We start from the raw sequence: 25,090 nt of genomic DNA on the forward strand, positions 1-25,090 counted from the left end.
CGAACGCCGCTCAGCCAATCACAGCCAGTGTTATGTTTCAGCCATTGAAAATGGCTGAAGCATTGAAATCCAGCTATGTCAGTGCAGCTGCAGCACTGGCCATTGGCTGGAGCTCAGTGTGCTTTACTGCACCCGCCCCAAGCTCTGATTGGAGAGATCGGCCTTGTGACCCATCTCTCCAAGCAGTACCGTGCATCTGGGACCGGGTGAGCTCGCTGTAGGAGATCGCTCTCCTTAGCTTCTCCCTCCGTGGAATCTGAGGAGAGCGATCCTTGCGGGCGCCCATCTGTGAGTCACAGCCCCCGATCCACCGCTGCCCTGCTCCATGTGCTTCGCCCCTGCTCTCCCGCTGCGCCCCTGCATCTGACGCCGCTACTCTCCCCCTGCATGTGACGCCGCTACTTTCCGGCTGCGCCCCTGCATGTTACGCCGCTACTCAGCAGTAAGAAAGCAGTGGCGTCAGATGCAGGGGGGGCGCAGCGGCGTCAGATGCATGGAGGCATCTGACGCCACTGCTCTCACGCTGCGCCCCCCCCCTGCATCTGACGCCACTGCTTTCTTTCTGCTGCCTGCTTGTATCTGCCGCTCCACCGCCCCTGCATCTGCCGCTCCACCGCCCCTGCATCTGCCGCTGCACTGTTCCCATTAGCCACTGCACTCTCCCCATCAGTCGCTCCACCGCCCCTGCATCTGCCGCTCCACCGCCCCTGCATCTGCCGCTGCACTGTTCCCATTAGCCACTGCACTCTCCCCATCAGTCGCTCCACCGCCCCTGCATCTACCGCTGCACTCTCCCCATTAGCCACTGCACTCTCCCCATCAGCCACTGCCCTCTCCCCATCAGCCGTTCCACCGCCCCTGCATCTGCCGCTGCACTCTCCCCATTAGCCACTGCACTCTCCCCATCAGCCGCTCCACCGCCCCTGCATCTGCCGCTGCACTCTCCCCATCAGCCACTGCACTCTCCCCATCAGCCGCTCCACCGCCCCTGCATCAGCCGCCGCACTCTCCTCATCAGCCGCCGCACTCTCCCCATCAGCCGCCGCACTCTCCCCATCAGCCGCCGCACTCTCCCCATCAGCCGCCGCACTCTCCCCATCAGCCGCTCCACCGCCCCTGCATCAGCCGCCGCACTCTCTCCATCAGCCGCCGCACTCTCCCCATCAGCCGCCGCACTCTCCCCATCTGCCGCTGCGCCCCTGCATCTGCCGCTTCGCCCCTGCATCTGCCACCTCACTCCCCCATCAGCCTCGTCGCCCCTGCATCTGCCACCTCACTCCCCCATCAGCCTCTGCCCCCTCCCTGATCTGCTGCCTGCTCTCTCCCATCCCCTTAATCCTCTGCCCCCTCTCCCCCCTCCCGGATCTGCTGCAATCCTGCTGCCTAGATCCATTCTGTAAGGTAGCTATCCCCAATCTCACCTCCCACTCCCATTCCACCCTTCCCCTCGCCCCCCCTTCCTCCGCCGCTCCTCCATCTGCTGCGCCCTCTCCCATCCTCCACCGCGCCCCCTCTCCCATCCTCCGCCGCGCCCCCTATCCCATCCTCCGCTGCTCTTGCATCCGTTGCTCCCTCTTCTATCCTCCATCCATCTTTTTTCCATCCCACCTAGTCCCCCCCCTTTTTGCAGCACATCCGTGCATTCGTCCTAATTTTTTTTATGTAAACTAAGAAAGAAATACAAATAAACTTAGTGTAGGGCCAGCAAAATTATACTGTAGTAATCGTCAATTACAGTATTTTTTACTGAATATTGTAAGGGTCAGCCCAGTGCCACATGTGAGAGCGATGCACAAGCCTCACTCCGCATCATCCGGCACGGTCGCTCTCTTCCAGACAGGAGTGTGCGGCTGTGTCGGGTGATGCGATGCGAGATTTGTGCATTGCTCTCACGTGTGGCACTTGCTTTAGTGTCAGTTGCAGGCGCTCATTTTATATATATATATATATATATATATATATATATATATATATATATATATATTATATATTTTTTTTTTTATTTTTTTTTACTGACGTCTGTATTTTTTATTTTGCCAAACTAATATTTCTTTGTATGGGGGGGGATCTAGTTTCCAACATGGGGTCACATGTGGGGGAGCTCCACTGTTTGGGCACATCAGGGGGATCTCCAAACGCAACATGGTGCAGCTAACAATTCCAGCTAATTTTCCATTTAAAAAGTCAAATGACGCTCCTTCCCTCTGGAGCTCTGCCGTGCGCCCAAACAGTGGTTTTCTGCCACATATGAGGTATCAGCGTACTCAGAACAAATTGCCCAACAAATTTTGCGGTCCATGTTATCCTGATACCCCTGTAAAAATTAAAAAATTGAGCCTAAAATAACATTTTTGTGGAAAAAAAAAAAAGTACTTTTTTGTTTTTATGCCTCAATGTATGAAGCACGTGAGGGTTCAAAGTGCTCATTACCCATGTAGATTTATGCCATGGGGGTCTAGTTTCCAAAATGAGGTCACTTGTGGGAGAGCTCCATTGTTTAGGCACCTCAGCGGGTCTCCATACGCAACATGGCGTACGCTAATAATTCCAACCAATTTTGATGTGAAATGGCGCTCCTTCTCTTCTGAGCCCCGCCGTGTGCCCAGACAATTACTTTCCACCACATATGAGGTATCTGTGTACTCAGGAGAAAATGCACAATACATTTTATGTTGCAATTTTTCCTGATACGCTTGTGGAAAAAAAAGCTACCTGGTTGAAGTAACAATTTCGTGTTAATTTTTTTTTTTTTATTTTCACGGCTCAAAGTTAATAACTTTTGTGAAGCCCCCAGAGGTTCAAAGTGCTCAATAAACATCTAGATAAATTCCATGAGGGGTCTAGTTTCCAAAATGGGGTCACTTGTGGGGGAGCTCCATTGTTTAGGCACCTCAGGGGGTCTCCAAACACAACATCGCATCTGCTAATTATTCCAGACAATTTTGCTTTCAAAAATTCAAATGATGCTCCTTCTCTTCCGAGCCTTGCCGTGCGCCGAAACAATTGATTTCCCCCACATATGAGATATCGGTGTACTCAGGAGAAATTGCACAATTAATTTTATGGTGCACTTTTCCTGATACCCTTGTGAAAATGCTAAATTTAATGGCTAAAGTAACATTTTTGTGTAAAAAAGTAAAATTTTCATTTTTTTCCTTCCACATTGCTTTGGTTGCTGTAAAGCTCCTAAAGGGTTAATAAACTTTTTGGATGTAGTTTTGAGCAGTGTGAGGGGTGCAGATTTTAGAATGGGGTCACTTTTGGGTATTTTCTGTCACCTAGGTCTCTCAAAGTCACTCCAAATGTGATGTGGTACCTAAAAAAGTTTTTTTGTAAATTTTGTTGGAAAAATGAAAAATTGCTGATGAACTTTGAACCCCTCTAACTTCCTAACGTAAAAAAAATTTGTTTCAAAAATTGCGCTGGTGTAAAGTAGACAAGTGGGAAATGTTATATAGTAACTATTTTGTGTGACATATCTCACAGATTTATGGGCATAAAATTTCAAATTTTGAAAATTGCGAAATTTTCCAAATTTTCGCCAAATTTCCAAAATATTCACAAATAAACGCAAAAAATATCGGCCTAAATTTACCATTGACATGAAGTACAATATGTCACGAAAAAACAATCTCAGAATCGCCAGGATCCGTTGAAGCGTTCCAGAGTTATAACCTGTCAAAGTGACACTGGTCAGAAATGTAAAAAATGGCCAGGTCTTTAAGGTGAAAACAGGCTGGGGGCTGAAGGGGTTAAAGCCGGTCCCTGGTGCAAAAAAGGTTGGGGACCTCTGGTGTAGAGGCCCTGTCAACAAAAACATACTGAATAACATTTGTGCAGTCTATTAATTTTTTCTGAGAAATAGTATCGCCTCCATCAGATCCCCCTTCATAGATGACCTCAAATCTGACTCAACTATTTTAAGGCTAGAGAACAACCTCTCTACACTAAAGGCTGCTTTACACGCAACAACATCGCTAGTGATTTCGCTGGTGAAAGCACCCGCCCCCATCGGTTGTGCGTCACGGGCTGCCCGTCACACGGCAGCTGTCCATTAGAAGCGGAGGGGTGGAGAGCAGCCGAAAGAAAGTGACGCCCACTTCGTTGCCGGAGGACGCAGGTAAGGTGCTGTTCCTCGTTCCTGGGGTGTCACACGTAGCGATGTGTGCTGCCTCAGGAACGACGAACAACCTGCGTCCTGCAACAGCAACGATATTTGGGATTAGAACAACATGTCAACGATCAACGATTAGGTGAGTAATTTTGATCGTTAGCGGACGTTCGTACGTTTCACATGCAACGACGTTGTTGCGTGTAAAGCCCCCTTTAGTTGAACAGGGCCAAATAAACATAAAAGGTAAAAACCACGTTAATTTACTCTGTTAAAATCACCAGGTAGTTAAACATGAGGACATCAAATCATTAGGGGAGGACAAAAAACAACTCGCTTCGGCCTAGGCCTTATACATGGTGTAAGATATGCGTCTATTTGGTCAGGTTCTTTCAGCACTGGAATCCACTTGTTCTGGCGGCAATAACCAATTTCCTTACTTTGCCAATCAGAGTTCCAGCATGTCCCTTTTGCAGAATATCTCCTATTGCCGGCTGCAGCATGTGCATAACACAGCACATGTGATATAGGAAAGAGTTGTGAAGCAGCTTCAACAAGAACGTCTCATTCTAAAGGATCATTTTGCTGTAGTAATATCTGATTGTTCCTCAGTTACGGGAACAGGACTGTGGCTCCAGCTCACACATACTGAATCTAAATTTTCTTCTAGCTGTTGTTCACCTTCATTATTCTCATTCATCAGTTTAATTCTACTTATCATGTTTGAAGCATTGGCAATTACAATAGCAATAACCTGTTCTAGCAATTCTGAGATGAGTGCAGGCGTTCCTTCCTTCCCAGTATGTTTTTACCCTCATCTGTAGAGGAGCGTCACTACTTATGTACATAAAGTGCAGCACAGATTCATCTCAACTAAAAGCAGAGATCCTTTGATTAAGAATAGAACAGACATTTATAGGACATTCCAAAACTTTCGCAAATTTTTATGAAAAAAATATTCAGCACATGCTGCATTGAACTACTGTACCCAATTTATTATATATTTAAGGAGTCAGTCCACTTTATATTGACTCCAACTCTGACTCCGAAACCACAAAATGGACTCCGACTCCATAGCCCTGCCTCAAACAGTTCTCTTTTTCACTTTTTGTTCTCCAAACTAAGGCGGGCTTTACACGTTGCGACATCGCTAGCGATTGTTAGCGATGTCGCATTCGATAGCACCCGCCCTCGTCGGTGGCACAATATGTGGTGATCGCTGGCGTAGCGAACATTATCGCTACGGCAGCGTCACACGCATATACCTATGCACCGACGTCACTGTGACCGGCGAACCGCCTCCTTTCTAAGGGGGCGGTTTGTTCAGCATCACAGCAACGTCACAACAGCGTCACTGAACCGGCGCCCAATAGAAAAGGAGGGGAGGAGATGAGCGGCCGGAACATGCCGCCCACCTCTTTCCTTCCTCCTTTTCCAGAGGTAAAGAGATGTTTGTCGTTCCAGCGGCGTCACACATAGCGATGTGTGCTGCTGCAGGAACGACAAACAACATCGTACCTGCAGCAGTACCGATATTATGGAAATGAACGACGTGTCAACGAGCAACGATTTTGCACGTTTTTGCGCTCGTTGATCGTCGCTCATTAGTGTTACACGCTGCGATGTCGCGACCGGCGCCAGATGTGCGTCACTAACGACGTGACCCCGACGATATATCGGCAGCGATGTCGCAGCGTGTAAAGTACCCCTTAGTGTGGCACACACAGACACACGATGTAAAGACTGAATCAACTTCTCCCCTACTTATCTAGTTTAAGGTGTGATTTTCATATTGCCCACAACTGTTATTTGCCACGGGTGAGTTAGAATGAGCATCACATGCTTAACCCCTTCAGCCCCGGGGCACTTTCCGTTTTTGCGTTTTTGTTGTTTGCTCCCCTTCTTCCGAGAGCCGTAACTTTTTTATTTTTCCGTCAATCTTGCCATATGAGGGCTTGTTTTTTGCGGGACAAGTTGTACTTTTAAATGAAACCATAAGTTTACCATATGGTGTACTGAAAAACAGCAAAAAAATTCCAAATGCGGAAAAATTGCAAAAAAAGTGTGATGGCACAATAGTTTTTGGTTTGAAACCAAAACAAATGAAAAACTAGGAGTACTAGTGCAAAAAACAAAAACTCCTAAAAACAGTATTTATTATATCATAATATTAAAAATGCTCCAAACAGAGCACAATAACTCTTATATTATCAAGTAAACTGGTCAAGTGTGGTGGAAGGAAGGACAAAAGAGGTAAGAGCCAAAGTGACAGGAGGAGCGCTGTTTATCTCGACACTCAAAGTAGAGCTCTAGGTAGCATAACTCCAATAATTTAAAGGGAACCTGTCATCAGAAATTTAGCTATAAAGCTAAAAGTTCCCCCCTCTGCAGCTCCTGGGGTGCATTCTAGGAAGCTTCCTATAGATTTTGTGTCACCTTTTATCCCAAAATAAACACTTTATAAACTGGTACCTTTTCGTATGTAAATTTCTTAATTTTCCATGTGGGCGGGCTGCCTGATGTACGTTGCTGTTCCTCCATCATATTGACGCCGCCCCCGAACGCTGAATTTGAAAGTTCAGGACACCGCCCCTGGGTGCCCGTGGTCCAGCGCATGCGCTGTTCCACTGTAGCGGTGCCGTGCACTGTGTGCACGTGCGACCGCTGTGACGCTTTGCGCGGGCACGAGGTTATGGGCGGCGCTGTTAGTGTCATCAGTAAGTGCCGCCCATAACCTCGTGCTGAGCATGATGGGAAGGAGGGGACGTCCGGGCATCATTCCTCCAGCGCTTGCGCATAACGCTGGAGGAATAGGGGAAAGTGCGGTCACGAGGTTATGGGCGGCACTTACTGATGACACTAACAGCGCCGCCCATAACCTCGTGCCCGCGCAAAGCGTCACAGCGGTCGCACGTGCACACAGTGCACGGCACCGCTACAGTGGAACAGCGCATGCGCTGGACCACGGGCACCCAGGGGCGGTGTCCTGAACTTTCAAATTCAGCGTTCGGGGGCGGCGTCAATATGATGGAGGAACAGCAACGTACATCAGACAGCCCTCCCACATGGAAAATTAAGAAATTTACATACGAAAAGGTACCAGTTTATAAAGTGTTTATTTTGGGATAAAAGGTGACACAAAATCTATAGGAAGCTTCCTAGAATGCAGCCCAGGAGCTGCAGAGGGGGGAACTTTTAGCTTTATAGCTAAATTTCTGATGACAGGTTCCCTTTAATTTTTCAGATTGAATACCCTATTATTCTAGGGGGTGTGAAGAAGGGGATAGTCTAACCCTCCCTTTTATCTACCTACCAACGGAGGTGCACCATAAAGTGTTGGGTACCCCCCGCTCCTCGTCGGCTTTCCCTATTCTGTCCCTTTGACCCGCAAGTCGCAGGAACAACCACCACCAAGAATAGAGAGTGCACAATAGTCATAAGGTCATTATCAAGACTGGTTACCTGGATTGGCAACCCTGATGCAACTTATCCTTTATAATAAAAAGGAGAAAAGGAGATGATGCTTATTAGTGTATTTGCATCAAACTTGGAAATCCATAAACAATGTTTACTAAAGTTTGGTCATCATGGATGTGATAGCCAAACTATAGCTGTACATATATATGTTCCTGCACAGCTATACAGATGGAATTTGGTAATAGTATACCGATGATGTTTAATAGTAACATGTAAACCCAACAGGGAACTTATCTGTTAGGGTCACTGATAACAAATCCCAATCCCGACGTGTTTCCCCCCTATTTATGTCTTTAGGGGGGTTTTTCTGCCCGGTGTGTTTGGGGTCATTATACCTGGAGCACTAGCGGGTAATACATGCCAGACGTTTTGCCACTACTAAAGGCTACTGATGTCGGCCTGATACCACCAGGAAAGCCAAACCAACTAAGAAAGAAAATTTATGAAACTGATGATTTGGATATGATGAAATCCTTGGTTCTTCCCCTGATGAACCCCTAAAGACATAAATAGGGGGGAAACGCGTCGGGATTGGGATTTGTTATCAGTGACCCTAACAGATAAGTTCCCTGTTGGGTTTACATGTTACTATTAAACATCATCGGTATACTATTACCAAATTCCATCTGTATAGCTGTGCAGGAACATATATATGTACAGCTATAGTTTGGCTATCACATCCATGATGACCAAACTTTAGTAAACATTGTTTATGGATTTCCAAGTTTGATGCAAATACACTAATAAGCATCATCTCCTTTTCTCCTTTTTATTATAAAGGATAAGTTGCATCAGGGTTGCCAATCCAGGTAACCAGTCTTGATAATGACCTTATGACTATTGTGCACTCTCTATTCTTGGTGGTGGTTGTTCCTGCGACTTGCGGGTCAAAGGGACAGAATAGGGAAAGCCGACGAGGAGCGGGGGGTACCCAACACTTTATGGTGCACCTCCGTTGGTAGGTAGATAAAAGGGAGGGTTAGACTATCCCCTTCTTCACACCCCCTAGAATAATAGGGTATTCAATCTGAAAAATTAAATTATTGGAGTTATGCTACCTAGAGCTCTACTTTGAGTGTCGAGATAATCAGCGCTCCTCCTGTCACTTTGGCTCTTACCTCTTTTGTCCTTCCTTCCACCACACTTGACCAGTTTACTTGATAATATAGGAGTTATTGTGCTCTGTTTGGAGCATTTTTAATATTAAGATATAATAAATACTGTTTTTAGGAGTTTTTGTTTTTTGGTGTTTTTACAATAGTTTTTGGGATGTTTTATTCACGGTGTTCACTATATGGGAAAACTGATGTGTGGGTATGATGCCTGAGGTCGGTGTAGACACCAAACATGTATAGGTTTACTTGTATCTAAGGGGTTAAAAAAATTCACAAATTTGTCCAATAAAAGTGGCGCACGTTTTGCGCCATTTTCCGAAACACGTAGCTTTCTTATTTTTTGGGATCTATGGCTCAGTGATGGCTTATTTTTTGCGTCTCAAGCTGACGTTTCCAATGGTACCATTTTTGCGCAGATGCTACGTTTTGATCGCCTGTTATTGCATTTTGCGTAAAACTTGCGGCAACCAAAAAACGTAATTTTGGCGTTTGGAATTTTTTTGCCACTACGTCGTTTACCAATCAGATTAATTGATTTTATATTTTGATAGATCGGGCATTTCTGAACGCAGCAATACCAAATATGTGTATATTGATTTATTTTTTAACCCTTTAATTTTCAATGGGGGGAAAGGGGGGTGATTTGAACTTTTAAGTTTTTTGTTTTTTTTTTATTTTTTAAAACTTTTTTTTATTACTTTTTTTATTTTATTTTACTAGTCCCCCTAGGGGGCTATAGCGATCAGCAATCCGATCGCTAATATCTATCTGCTGATCACAGCTGTACAGCTGTAAACAGCAGATACAGTCACTTTCTTTTTCCCTCTGCTCCGTGCCGAGGGAAAACGAAAGTGAAACATCATAGCTGCAGGCGTCATCACATGACCCTGTGCTACGATGGCAACCACCGATAGTCACGTGATCACGCACGTGACTTCCGGTGGGGGCGGCGGTAAGTAAAAAACATGGCCGCGCGCATTTCGATCTTGCTGCCAGACTTTGGGGTCTGGGGACTTTAAGGGGTTAATGGCCGCGGGTGGAAGCGATTCCACCCGCGGCTAGCAGGCACACATGTCAGCTGTTGAAAACAGCTGATGTGTGCCGACCGCCGCCGCCTACCCGCGGCAGGGGGCGGGGCTTAACGGGACACGCTCCATGACGGATATATCCGTCCATGGTCGTGAAGGGGTTAAAACAAAGTTGTTTACCCCCAAATTTTGGAAAGTTTCAAACAATTAAGTCCGGCGCATTTTTATAGTTTTGTGTTAAATTATGTCGAATAAGCTTTTTTTTGTGTGTTGTTCTAATAAAGACAAAGGGAATAAACATGTGAATAAAAAAATATATGTAATTGCAATAAATTTTCTTGCAAAAATACTTCTTTTTCTGGAACAATTTCAAGGGTGCCAACATTTTAGGCCATGATTGTAGGTACATACAGTAATGTATTTACTTACGCACACACACATATATATACACAGTACAGTGCAAACATTCTAGACAGCTGTGGAAAACATTTAGCATAGAATGATTTAAAAAGCTGAAGTGTTATTAGTTTATTTTTTATCAACTAACAAAATGCAAAATGAATAAAATAATAAATCTAAATCAAAACAATATTTGGTGTGATCCCCTTGCTGCATTAAAATCATCATCAATTATCCTTGGCTCATTTGTAGACAGTTTTTGATGGAGCTCATCAGGGAGGGTGTCCTAAACATCTTGGAGAACTAACTTCTGTGGATGTAGGCCTGTACATATTCTTCTGACTGTTCATGCAATCCCAGAGACTCTGAGAAATACAGGCAGATGCTAAACCATTATGTAATACCATCAAGGACGCATCTGATTGGTTCCAAATGTATTCTGTAGCTGGACAATGACTCCAAATATATAGCAGATGTCATTAAAGAAATCTGTCAGCGGGTTTTTGCTACCTCATCTGAGAGCAGCATAATGAGACAAAGATATCCTGAATCCAACTATGTATCACTTAGTTTACTGGATGCAGTAGTTCTGACACCATCAGAATTTTTATATTTAGCAATGCAGCAGAGCTGAGAGAGCTTCCACCGCCCACACCAGGCACTCTATACAATATCCATGGACAGTAATCTGCTACGTCACAGAAGGGGGCATGCTGGACTGCCATGCAAGAGGCAATGTAGTGCAGGAATGATAAGGTCCTGAAGCTAAAATAAATATTGCAGGAAAACAACAGCCCCATCCTTGACAAGAGAGACATATTTGAATTTTATGTTTTAACCCTTACAGCATGCTGTCTACAGATAATATAGCAAAATCCTGTGGACAGATTTCCTTTAAGAAAAAGTAAGACTTCTGGAAAAGGGTCTTGTGGACCGATGAAACCAAAACAGAGCTTTTTGGTAAACCACACCATCCTACTGATTACCGAAAATAGAATGAGGCTTACAAAGAAAAGAATACAGTAGGGTAGTACCTACAGTCAAATATGGTGGCGGTTCAAAGATGTTTTGTGTTGTTGTGCTGCCTCTGGCACTTGGTTCTGTGTGCAGGGCATCAAGAAATCTAAAGACTACTAAAGGATTTTGAGCCACAATGTAGTGGCCCAGTGTCAGAAAGCTGGGTTTGCGTCCAAGGCCATGGGTCTTCTAGCAGGATAATGGACCTAAACAAATTTCAAGAAACACCCAAAAATGGCTGGAAACAAAGTGCCGGAAAGTTCTGAAGTGGCCAGCAATGAGTAAGACTCTAAATCCCATTGAACACTTGTGGAGAGATTCAAAAATTGCTGTTGAGATAAGGCACCTTCAAATATGAGAGACCTGAAGAAGTTTACAAAAGAAGAGTGGTCCAAAATTCCAGGTGAGAGGTGGAAGAAGGTTGTTGATGCTTATGGGAAGTGATTGATTGCAGTTATTTATTCCAAAGGTGCAACCAAATATTAAGTTGAGGGTCGGTGCCAAAAATTTTGTCTGGCCCATTTTTGATGTTTCCTGTGAAATTATGTCCAATTTGCCTTTTTATGTTTTTTGTTTTTTTATGATGTTCATATGCACACAAAAGGAAATAAACGTGTATGACAAAACGTGTAATTGCAATCATTTTATGGGAGAAGAACAATTTCAAAGGTGCCAACACTTTTGGCCATGACTGTAAATATACAATTTCAAGCCAATGACTACCTGACAAAACTGAAACATGACCAACCCTTTACAGAACTCATCTTGTCATCGACCATAGCAATGATATGGCACCATGCCATGTTTTTTTCTGTTAGGCTGGAGCCACAGTCATTAATACGAGTGAATCGCATGACACTCGGCACCCCCTCAGCTGGAGTGTAAGGCGGGCTTTGCACGCTGCGACATCGGTAACAATGTGTTACCGATGCTGCAGCGATAGTCCCGCCCCCGTCGCACGTGCAATATCTAGTGAAAGCTGCTGTAGCGATTATTATCGCTACGGCAGTTTCACACGCACATACCTGCCGTGCGACGTCGCTCTGGCCGGCGACCCGCCTCCTTCCTAAGGGGGCGAGTCGTGCGGCGTCACAGCGACGTCACACGGCAGGCGGCCAATTGAAGTGGAGGGGCGGAGATGAGCAGGATGTAAACATCCCGCCCACCTCCGTCCTTCTCATTGCAGCCGGGAGGCAGGTAGGTGAAGTTCCTCGCTCCTGCGGCTTCACACACAGCGATGTGTGCGGCCGCAGGAACGAGGAACTACATCGTACCTGTCGCTCCCCCGGCATTATGGAAATGTCGGAGGCTGCAGCGATGATACGATAACGACGCTTTTGCGCTCGTTCATCGTATCATCTAGGATTTACACACTACGACATCGCAAGTGACGCCGGATGTGCGTCACTTTCGATTTGACCCCACCGACATCGCACTTGCGATGTCGTAGTGTGCAAAGCCGCCCTAAGCCTAGTGTCATGCGACTGTCATGCACTATGATGCAATCCTGCGATCGCAACACAGCCGCGGAGGACAGGGCAGGCGCTGCGGAGGAGGGGGAGGGATTAATCTCCCTATCTCCTCCATTATCAGCTGATGCAATTCTCGCACTGCACTCGCATTACACTGGTGTATGCAAGTGCAACGTGATGTTTCTCTCGCACCCATGGACTTGTATGGGTGAGAGTGAAAATGAATCGGATTCCACCTGCAGCATGCTGCCATTGTTTTCTCTGTCCGATTAGGGCTGAGAAAAAAAATCGCTCATGGGAGCTGCCCCATAGAGTAACATTTTTTTTTTTTATCGCATTCCACTCGTTCCGCTTTACTCGCCGTGTGTCCTCAGCCTTAAAGGGAACCTGTCAGCTGATAAATGCTGCTCAAACCATGGGCAGCATGTATCAGCCACTGGCTGCATGATCACAGCCATGTATGTTTAAGGTCGGCGTCACACGTTACGATATATTGGGCCACATGTCGTCGGGGTCTTGGATTCCGTGACGCACATCCGGCATCGTTAGAGATATCGTAGCATGTGACAGCTACGAACGACTGTGAACAAGCACAAATACTCACCTTATCGCTGCTCGTTGACACGTCGTTCATTTTCATAAAGTCGTTCCTCCTTCTGCGCGCCGGTTGTTCGTCGTTCCCAAGGCAGCACGCATCACTCCGTGTGACACCCCGGGAACGACGAACACAGCTTACCTGGGGCCGCCGGCAATGCGGAAGGAAGAAGGTGGGCGGGATGTTACGTCCCGCTCATCTCCGCCCCTTTGCTTCTATTGGGCGGCCGCTGTGTGACATCACTGTGACGCAGAACGTCCCCCCCCTTCAGGAAGAGGATGTTCGCCGCCCACAGCGAGGTCGTTCAGGAGGTAAGTGCGTGTGTTGGGGGTAAACGACTTTGTGCGCCACGGGCAACAAATTGCCCATGACGCACAAACGACGGGGGCCGGTGCGATCGCTCATGCAATCGCACAATATATCGTCCAGTGTAACGCCGCCCTTACTCTGAAACCCTGTAACATTTCAGAGAAAAACATACGTTACTTTTAATAACTGCTGGGGATTGAGCCACACTATTGACTAGCCATACAGGTGGGTTTCCTGCGGCTTCTCACTGACAGCCACAGACAAGTCTATGCCTCTACGCACATACAGGCAGAGACTTATAAGTCACTTTCAATGGGTGAGGAGATCATTCCGGGACCCGCCTGTACGACTATAGTCAATAGCTCGGTCCCAGGCAGCTATTAAAAGTGCAGAGTTTCAGAGTTAAACATACATGGCTGTGATCGTACAGCTGGTGGCTGATACATGCTGCCTGCGATTTGGTCAGCATGTATCAGCTGACAGGTTCCCTTTAACTATGCTTTTAAAAGGGAACCTGTGGTGTAATTTATCCCTACCTACTAAAATGCCCTCAGTGGCATATAAGCCGTATAGGCTATGGGACATGTATCCCTAACGTTGTCATTCCGAAGCCTGTCAGTGTCTACAATTCTAAAAAAAAACACATGTTTACTTCCTTCCCTAGCTTCTAGTCGAATGGATTGGGTTAGATACAGCTCCGATGATGACGATTCTCCAGAAACATTTCACACTCTCTTCACTTTAATTAATGACCTGGATAGCCCGTACGTCATGCTGATGTCCAAGGAAATCCCACACCTACACAATGATATCCAGCTCCTTTGGACATGTGAACCGACACTGGGTGTACACAGTGAGCTCCTGAACACTCTCCACGTGCAATTACCCCCGCAATCACAAACCTGTACTGATTTTGTGTTAAGGGGTTAAGGGGTGGCAATAGAAACCCTGCTGTTTTTTTCTGAGAAGAAGCTATTTGCATACTTATATTCTCAGGGAGCATTGCATGACCTAAAAGTCACCCTAGGCCAAACTCCAAAAAGAGAATCTGTACCCCTATATCATTGCTACTTATCAGTTTGTAAGATTTCTGCTGTACTAGATCTGCTCCAGTCAATTATAAATTCAATTACTGTGAAGTGAAAGCATCTAGGGGTAAGATTAAAATCACCTATGCATCAGTCATTATAAAGCAGCAAACGCTTCTGGAAGTGACAGCATCAGAAGAAATGTGTGTCGTGAGCCTCATTAAATACTTTTCCATGGACGAGCAGCTGCACACAAACCTTGGAGCACCAGCGCAATGCCAAGTGTCAGCTGAGTGTGTTCTCTGGATTGATGAATCACTGCTCAATGTCTGGCAGGCTGATGGTTGAGTGTGCAGATGCCAGGAAAGCGTTGTTCACAAGAATGGATGGTGCTTACTGTAAAATATGGTGAAGGGATAAAGGTATGGGGCTGTGCTAGGGTTTAGACTAGCCCTTTACCTCCAATGTGGAATATGGTAAGGCTGCGTGCCCACGATCAGTGTGCACGGCATTATGGACGCAGCATGCTTTAGCTGAGTCCAAAATGCTGTGATGTACAGTACAAGCACAGTGGATGGGATTTCTAGAAATCCTGTGCCCACTATGCTTGTTTGTTCCGCAGCAAACACTGACCTGTGGAGCGGCTTTCCAAGTATGTCAATTGTTTGCTGGGGAGTCGCAAGCGTCCTCCGCAGAGAGAACAGAAGTGAGACCACAACTGCCCGAGCCTGGATCATGGGCACGAGCAGCTGTGGTCTCCTGCTGAGGAGACTAATGGCCCAGTAAGACGCGCCACATATAGCATGCAGCATGTCCTGATCGTGGGCACGTACCCTTAAAGAGGTTGTCCACTACTTTTATATTGATGGGCTATCCTTACGATAGGTTGTTAATGTCTGATCATCCGGGGTCTGACACCCGACAACCCGATTAGCTGTGCTTGGTGATGGCGGCGGCAGCAGAGGGCCAGATATGCTCAATTCTGGAAAGTGGCCGCAGCCTGGTACTGCATATCCGCCGGCATTCACAAGATCAGCATTTCTGCTTTTCTGAGGGATGCTGAAGCCTTGCTTTAAACACCAGAAGTGATTGGAGAGTAAAATCAATAACAAATGTAAAAAAAAAAAATATAAAAGAAAAAACAAAACTAAAAGTTTAAATCACCCCACTTTTGCCCCATTGAAAATAAAACACTAAAAAAATACATATACTTGGTATTGCCGTGTTCAGTAATGACCGATCTATCACAATATAAGATCTATCACCTGATCGTAAAGGGTGTAGTGAGAAAAAAATCAAAATGCCAGAGTTACGGGGTTTTTTGGTCGTTACAACATTGCAATAACAGGCGACCAAACATCGCATGGTATAATTAAAAACGCCAGTTCAAAACGCAAAAAAATAAGTCGTCAATTAGCCCCAGATCCCATACAATGTGCCCCAGATCCCATACAATGTGCCCCAGATACCATACAATGTGCCCCAGATACCATACAATGTGCCCCAGTTCCCATACAATGTGACCCAGATCCCATACAATGTGACCCAGATCCCATACAATGTGCCCCAGATCCCATACAATGTGCCCCAGATCCCATACAATGTGCCCCAGATCCCATACAATGTGCCCCAGATCCCATACAATGTGCCCCAGATCCCATACAATGTGCCCCAGATCCCATACAATGTGCCCCAGATCCCATACAATGAGCCCCAGATCCCATACAATGAGCCCCAGATCCCATACAATGTGACCCAGAACCCATACAATGTGCCCCAGATCCCATACAATGTGCCCCAGATCCCATACAATGTGCCCCAGATCCCATACAATGTGCCCCAGATTCCATACAATGTGACCCAGATCCCATACAATGTGACCCAGATCCCATACAATGTGACCCAGATCCCATACAATGAGCCCCAGATCCCATACAATGAGCCCCAGATCCCATACAATGAGCCAAGATCCCATACAATGTGCCCCAGATCCCATACAATGAGCCAAGATCCCATACAATGAGCCCCAGATCCCATACAATGTGCCCCAGTTCCCATACAATGTGACCCAGAACCCATACAATGTGCCCCAGATCCCATACAATGTGCCCCAGATCCCATACAATGTGCCCCAGATCCCATACAATGTGCCCCAGATCCCATACAATGTGCCCCAGATCCCATACAATGTGCCCCAAATCCCATACAATGTGCCCCAGATTCCATACAATGTGACCCAGATCCCATACAATGTGACCCAGATCCCATACAATGAGCCCCAGATCCCATACAATGAGCCCCAGATCCCATACAATGTGCCCCAGATCCCATACAATGAGCCAAGATCCCATACAATGTGCCCCAGATCCCATACAATGAGCCCCGATCCCATACGTGTTCCAGATCCCATACAATGTGCCCCAGATCCCATACAATGTGACCCAGATCCCATACAATGTGCCCCAGATCCCATACAATGTGCCCCAGATCCCATACAATGTGCCCCAGATCCCATACAATGTGCCCCAGATCCCATACAATGTGCCCCAGATCCCATACAATGAGCCCCAGATCCCATACAATGAGCCCCAGATCCCATACAATGAGTCCCAGATCCCATACAATGAGACTCAGATCCCATACAATGAGCCCCAGATCCCATACAATGAGCCCCAGATCCCATACAATGAGCCCCAGATCCCATACAATGAGTCCCAGATCCCATACAATGAGCCCCAGATCCCATACAATGAGCCCCAGATCCCATACAATGTGAGTCCTACAGGTCTTTGAAAATGGCGACAAAAGCGCTATATTTTTATTTTACAAATTTCAGATATTCTTTTTTTACCACTTATATAAAAATGTAGCTATACTCGTTTGGTATCTATGAACTTGTACTGGCCTGGGGAATCATAATGCCTGGTCATATATATAGTGAACATGGCAAATAAAAAAACTAAAAAAAAACACTCATGGAATTGCACTTTTTTTTGCAATATCACCGCACTTGAATTTTTTCCCCATTTTCCAGCACAATATATGGCAGAATGAATGGTGTCATTCAAAAGTACAACTCGTCCTGCAAAAAACAAGCATCATATGGCTATATGGACGGAAAAAGAAAAAAGTTATGGCTCTTGGAATAAGGGGAGGAAAAAATGAAAACGAAAAACAAAAACTGTCCGGAGTTAAACATAACGCTGCCATATTGCCTCACACAGGGATGGCTGTCATCACAGTATGTTGTATCAGGAGTATGGCTGCTCCAGTGTGCCATCCCTGCTGCACAGCCTGGAAATGTCTCCCAGGAATTGTCAGCCATTTGTCCCCTCTTATCAGCGCCATGTCCCCTTTCCACACCCTGAGGTGGCAGACCCGGGCACTCAGTGACCCTCCCGCGCCATTTTCTGCTCCTATTCCCCTGAGGGCTGCAGGTTGCTACAGGTGATGCACCGGCCGCCGTAGTACTACGTGCCTGTGCTGCCTACAGACAGCCTCACTCGCTCGCTCTCAGCCCATGGCACCACCATACTCGCCTGCTGCGCTCGGGGCTTGAAGGCTGGCTCTCTTTTTGAATGGCGATTTGCTGGCGGCCATGGTGCCTGGCAGTCCGTGCTCCCGACAGCGGTCTCTGTGTGTGTGGGCGATAGCGGAGTGCCCGAGCGGTGCGCGCTGGAGCCGGGCACAGTTGGTAGCGCAGGCTCCGCCTCCTCTGCAAGCAACAGTGTGGTGAGGGGAGCCGCGCAGAATGGAGTCGTGAGGCTCAGCATGTGGGGAATGTGTAGCCACCGGGCAGGCAGCCATGGGCACCAAGACGTTATATAGCATGGCCATAGCGCAGCATTGCTTTCTGTGAGAGCTTTTTCTGCACAAGCTATTGTGAGACCAAATAAAAATGGCTGTTTCCTCCTGACATGATAAGGCCTGACAAAGTGTCTGATAGAATTTGCAGCAGAGTGAAGTGCTGCTCTCCATGGCCACTAATGTCTGACTGCCACAAGCAATGGAGCATTTCCTGCAGGGACCATTGACCAGGCTTCGTAGCAACAGTCGTTCCCAATAACTGCTGTGTAATCCCGAGGCAACATCCGTGAGGGGAAACGTTCTATGGCTGGTTTATTATACAATCTTTATTTTTATATAGCGCCAATATATTCCGCAGCGCTTTACATACGTCAGCAACACGGCTCTTGTGCAAAAACAATATAGGGGCCCTGTGCAAGAACAATATAGGGGGCCCTGTGCAAGAACAATATAGGGGGCCCTGTGCAAAAACAATATAGGGGGCCCTGTGCAAAAACAATATAGGGGGCCCTGTGCAAAAACAATATAGGGACCCCTGTGCAAGAACAATATAGGGACCCTGTGCAAGAACAATATAGGGGGCCCAGTGCAAGAACAATATAGGGGGCCCTGTGCAAAAACAATATAGGGGGCCCAGTGCAAGAACAATATAGGGGGCCCAGTGCAAAAAAAATATAGGGACCCCTGTGCAAGAACAATATAGGGGGCCCTGTGCAAGAACAATATAGGGGGCCCTGTGCAAAAACAATATAGGGGGCCCTGTGCAAAAACAATATAGGGGGCCCTGTGCAAAAACAATATAGGGACCCCTGTGCAAGAACAATATAGGGGGCCCTGTGCAAGAACAATATAGGGGCACCTGTGCAAAAACAATATAGGGGGCCATGTGCAAGATCAATATAGGGAACCCCTGTGCAAGAACAATATAGGGGGCCCTGAACAAGAACAATATAGTGGCCCTGTGCAAGAACAATATAGGGGGCCCTGTACAAGAAGAATATAGGGGGCCCTGTACAAGAACAATATAGGGGTAGCTGTACAAGAACAATATAGGGGGCCTTGTGCAAGAACAATATAGGGGGCCCTATACAAGAACAATATAGGGGGCCCTGTGCAAGAACAATATAGGGGGCCCTGTGCAAAAACAATATAGGGGGCCCTGAACAAGAACAATATAGGGACCCCTGTGCAAGAACAATATAGGGGGCCCTGTGCAAGAACAATATAGGGGGCCCTGTGCAAGAACAATATAGGGGCCCTGTGCAAGAACAATATAGGGGCACCTGTGCAAGATCAATATAGGGGCACCTGTGCAAAAATATAGGGGCACCTGTGCAAAAATATAGGGGCACCTGTGCAAGAACAATATAGGGACCCCTGTGCAAGAACAAGATAGGGGCACCTGTGCAAGAACAATATAGGGACCCCTGTGCAAGAACAATATAGGGACCCCCAGTGGCCTAACTTGAGTTTGATGGGCCCCGGTGCAATGTTCAGACCTGGGCCCCCCCTCCACGTATACCGACACTTGGGGTACGGGATAACGACACTGACACTCGGGGTACGGGATAATGACGCTGACACTTGGCTCTTACCCACAGCACCCAGATTTCCCATGTTCTGAAATCCCTCTATCAGCACTCAGCTTTCCTATGTTCTGATATCCATCTTGTCCTCGGCACCCAGCTTCCCCATGCTTTGCTATACATCTTTCCCTCAGCACCCAGCTTTCCCGTATCAGAGCATGGGATAAAGCTGGGGGCTGAGAGAAGATGTATAGCAGAGCATGGGAAAGCTGGGTGCTGAGAGAAGATGTATAGCAGAGCATGGGAAAGCTGGGTGCTGTGAGGTAGCACGGTCGGCTGCGCAGCAGAAGACACGGGATCCAGGCATTAAGGTTCACAGCACACGGTTTTAATGTCCAAACAAAAGTCCATAACAAAAATACATGTGCTTCTCCAGCAGAGACTCAGGGAGTTGTGTTCACTCCCTCACACCCGGCACACCTGCCCTCGTTACTGTTTCCTTTTAACCCTTCCTTAAGCCTGTAGGGAAACAGCATTAACCCTAGAGTGGATCTACTTTCTATCATGGAGTGAGCACAACCGGGGCGAGACATACCGGCCGTCATAGATAACCCCGGTCACAGTCTCACATACCCCCCCCCTCAGTTCAAGCGTGCGGGGTTGAACTCCTGCCATCAAACACGGGCCGCGGGACAAGGCATCGGCGTTGCCCTGCAACCCACCGGCCCGGTGTTCAACCGTAAACCGGAAGTTCTGCAGAGAAAGGAACCACCAGGTAACCCGGGCATTCCGTTCCTTGGCGGACCTCATCCAGACCAGTGGAGAGTGATCCGTCACCAAGCGAAACTGCCGTCCCAGCAGGTAATAGCGTAGGGACTCCAAGGCCCACTTGATCGCCAGGCACTCCTTCTCCACTACGCTATAATTCCGCTCGGGAGGGGTGAGCTTCCTACTTAAGAAGGTGACGGGGTGTTCCTCCCCCTGAACCACCTGAGACAGCACTGCCCCCAGGCCGACCTCTGAGGCGTCAGTCTGTACTATGAACTCCTTCCGGAAATCAGGGTGTACAAGAACGGGCTGTCCGCACAGGACCTCCTTCAGGGCCCGGAAGGAGTCCTCGGCCTGCGGAGTCCAGCGCACCATGACGGACGTCTTGCCTTTGAGAAGGTCCGTCAAGGGGGCCGATAGTCCCGCAAAATCCTTTACAAACCTCCTGTAGTACCCCACGATACCCAGGAAGGCCCTAACCTGCTTCGTGGTCAGGGGTCTAGGCCACTTCTGGATCGCCTCAACCTTGTTAATTTGGGGCTTAATCACTCCTTGGCCTATCACGTAGCCCAAGTAGCGGGCTTCCGTAAGTCCCAATGCACATTTCTTGGGATTGGCTGTCAATCCGGCTGTTCGAAGCGCGTCTACCACCGTTTGTACCTGTTCCAAGTGGGTCTGCCAATCGGAGCTGTAAATAATGATGTCATCCAGGTACGCTGATGCATACGCCTGGTGGGGTTCCAGCACTAAGTCCATCAACCTCTGGAACGTGGCCGGAGCGCCATGTAACCCAAAAGGCAAGACAACATAGTGGAAGAGACCCTCCGGCGTAACAAAAGCGGTTTTCTCCTTGGCGGACTCTATTAGTGGCACCTGCCAGTACCCCTTGGTCAGGTCGAGCGTGGTGAAATATCGCGCCTGTCCCAGCCTATCAATCAGCTCATCCACCCGGGGCATGGGGTCGAGATCGAACTTGGATATTTCGTTCAATCTCCTAAAGTCATTGCAGAACCTTAAGGAGCCATCGGGTTTTGGTATTAGGACAATCGGACTAACCCATTCACTCCGGGATTTTTCGATGACCCCCAGGCGTAACATTGTCTTTACTTCCTCCGATATGGCTTGTCGTCGAGCCTCCGGTACCCGGTATGACTTCAGGCGTACCTTCAGGTGGGGCTCGGTGACAATATCATGTCGGATCAGACTGGTCCTACCGGGCAGCTCGGAGAAGACATCGGGGTTCTGCTGAACCAACCGTCTGGCCTCTCGCCTCTGTTGCTTGGTGAGGGCTTCTCCAATCCTTACTTCCGGTTCGTCCTCTCCGGAGGTCGCTGGAGCCGGATGTGAATGACCCGAAGAGGAGGGAGGTGGGGAAAAAACAGCCATCAGGCTTTCCCGTTCCTGCCAAGGTTTTAATAGGTTGACATGGTATATTTGTTCAGGTTTCCGCCTACCGGGCTGCAATACTTTATAGTTAACCACCCCGACTCTTTCCTTTATCTCGTAGGGGCCTTGCCACTGAGCCAGGAATTTACTCTCCGCCGTGGGGATTAATACCAACACCCGATCCCCGGGTTTAAAGGTCCGCACGGTGGCTTGTCTATTGTAGCGGCCGCTTTGCGCGGCCTGAGCCTCCTGTAAATGCTCCTTCACAATTGGCATGACCGCGCTTATGCGGTTCTGCATACCCAAAATGTGTTCAATCACACTTTTATGGGGGGTGGGCTCTTGTTCCCATGTTTCCTTTGCCAGGTCCAACAATCCCCGGGGATGTCGCCCGTATAACAATTCAAAAGGCGAAAACCCCGTGGATGCCTGTGGCACCTCTCGTATGGCAAACATCAAATAGGGAAGCATCATATCCCAGTCTTTCCCGTCTTTTGAAATCACCCTCCTTAGCATGGTTTTCAGGGTTTTATTGAAACGCTCGACTAAACCGTCCGTTTGAGGATGATACACAGACGTACGCAACTGCTTGATCTGGAGTAGCCGGCATAGCTCTTTGGTCACTTTAGACATGAATGGGGTCCCCTGATCCGTAAGGATCTCCTTGGGCAATCCCACCCGGCAGAACACAGCAAACAACTCCCGAGCTATAAGCTTTGCTGCAGTATGTCTGAGAGGTATCGCCTCGGGATACCGGGTGGCATAGTCAACGATCACTAGGATGTGTTGGTGCCCTCGAGCGGACTTTACGAGGGGCCCCACTAGATCCATCCCTATCCGTTCAAAAGGGACTTCTATAATGGGTAACGGTACCAACGGACTGCGAAAATGGGCCAGGGGTGCGGTAAGCTGACACTCCGGGCAGGTTTCGCAGAACCATTTTACCTCCCCAAAGACCCCGGGCCAATAGAACCTTTGCAATATTCGCTCCTGCGTTTTCTTGACCCCTAGGTGGCCACTCATCAGGTGTTTATGAGCCAAGTCGAGGACCCGCCGGCGATGCGGCTGGGGCACCACCAACTGTTCTACCCCCACACCCCGTATTTCATCTACCCGGTAGAGTAAATCCTGCTTAAGAGCGAAATGGGGGTACCTTACCTGGGCACCGGGCAGCTGTGCCACCCCGTCAACCACTGTCACCCGACTCCGGGCATGTATTAACGTAGGGTCCTGGAGTTGGGCTGTCCCAAACGTATCCGGGGACGCCTCCAACTCCGGGATGGGCTCGACCGTCTCAGCCTCTCCTGCCAATACCTCTAGGGGCGACCTATCGGGTTCACACTCTGTCCCTATCATGGTGACCCCTACGGCAGGTGTCCCGGATTCAGGATTGTAGGGCTCAGGTCCCGGACCGACCAATATCTGAGGGGACTTAGGGGGTCCCCTCCATAAAGTCCAAAAATAGGGCAGATCCCTTCCTAGGATCACGTCATAAGGAAGAGTGTTAAGAAGTCCCACCTGATGTTGCACCTGACCGCAAGGTGCTGTGATGGTGACAATCCCCGTGGGATAATCGCGGCGGTCCCCATGTATGCAAACCACCCCCACAGTGCGTCCTGTGGCCTTTACTTTAGCCCTCAAGGTGGATCGCACAAGGGTCACTAAGCTTCCGGAATCCAACAATCCTGTAACCGGACATCCATTCACCTGTATTTGGCACAAGTGGGGCTCCGTCTCTGGGGGGACCAGGTCAGCGGTACACACCACCTGAGCATACATTGAACCCCGCCGGGTAACCCCACAATCCATGGGCTCCGTGGTGAGTGGACACTGGGCTTCCATATGTCCCACCCGCTGGCACCGCCAACATCTAATGGGGACGGAAACCCCCTTGACGGGTTGTCGTTTAGGGTACAGAACCTTCCGGACCTCAGGAATGGCGGCCGCGGCCTCAGACGGGACGGTAGGGGACTCCTGCACCGTTGTCAGCGGTGGGTCCTTGGCCCTAGGCTTGGAGGGGCCGGACCGACGGGCGGTACGCAAAGTCTCAGTGTCCCGTATCAAGTCCTGCGTAGCCACATGCCGCTCTACCAGGGACACTAATTGGTCCAGGGTACTCGGGTCACCCTGTCCGACCCACCGTTGAACGGTGACGGGTAAAGTGCGCACAAAACGATCCACTACTACCCTTTCCACCATTTGCACCGGGCTCAGAGTGTCAGGCTGCAACCACTTTTTTACAAGATGCAACAAGTCATAGGCCTGGGAGCGTACGGGTTTGGCTTCCTCATAGAACCACTGATTTACCCGCTGAGCCCGTACATAGGTATTCAACCCCAACCGAGCCAGTATTTCGGCTTTCAGGGTCACATAGTCAATGGCGTCCTCGGTACAGAGGTCCAGGTACGCTTTTTGGGGTTCCCCCGTCAGATAGGGCGACAATACCTCAGCCCACTGCGGGGTCGGCAACTTTTCCCGCTCGGCCACCCGCTCAAGCACCGCCAGGAACGCTTCCACATCATCACCCGGGGTCATCTTTTGCAACGCTTGTCTCACCGCTTTCCGGACGCTGCCGTCGTCACCCGGTCCCGGAGTTGTTGCTGCCGGTCCGGCACGGATCGACTTGGCCAGGAGAACCATCTGTTCTTGGTGCCTTTTTTCCTGCAATTGCAAGGCTTGCTGCTGACGTGCATTGGCTTGATCCATCTGTTCTTGGAGTTTTTTTTCCTGCACTTGCAAGGATTGGAGCAGGTGTGCATTGGTCTGTTGCTGCTGTGCATTAGCCTGAGCCAAATGCTTTAGTATGTCCTCCATGGCGTCGCCGGGTTTGGGCTGTAGTATAGCCGCTCGAATCCAGGACATGCGCAGCTGGGTCACCAGGGATGGATGCTACACCTCACCGGCTGTCATGCCCACATTCTCCACCATATGTGAGGTAGCACGGTCGGCTGTGCAGCAGAAGACACGGGATCCAGGCATTAAGGTTCACAGCACACGGTTTTAATGTCCAAACAAAAGTCCATAACAAAAATACATGTGCTTCTCCAGCAGA

The 25,090-nt window shown here is 48.3% G+C and overlaps 1 protein-coding gene across 1 annotated transcript in view; it reads right to left on the reverse strand.

Annotated features, from left to right (window-relative positions):
- Nucleotides 1-18,270, reverse strand: part of AMPD2 (adenosine monophosphate deaminase 2) — a 190,669-nt gene extending 172,399 nt beyond the window's left edge. Inside the window, exon 1 of the mRNA XM_075335749.1 lies at nt 18,091-18,270. Within this exon, the coding sequence (XP_075191864.1) occupies nt 18,091-18,151 (61 nt within the window). The 5' untranslated portion in view covers nt 18,152-18,270. The remainder of the gene's footprint in view (nt 1-18,090) is intronic.
- Nucleotides 18,271-25,090: the final 6,820 nt, after the last annotated feature.

The sequence above is a fragment of the Anomaloglossus baeobatrachus genome, chromosome 2 (assembly GCF_048569485.1).
Source record: "Anomaloglossus baeobatrachus isolate aAnoBae1 chromosome 2, aAnoBae1.hap1, whole genome shotgun sequence".
Classification (NCBI taxonomy): Eukaryota; Metazoa; Chordata; class Amphibia; order Anura; family Aromobatidae; genus Anomaloglossus; species Anomaloglossus baeobatrachus.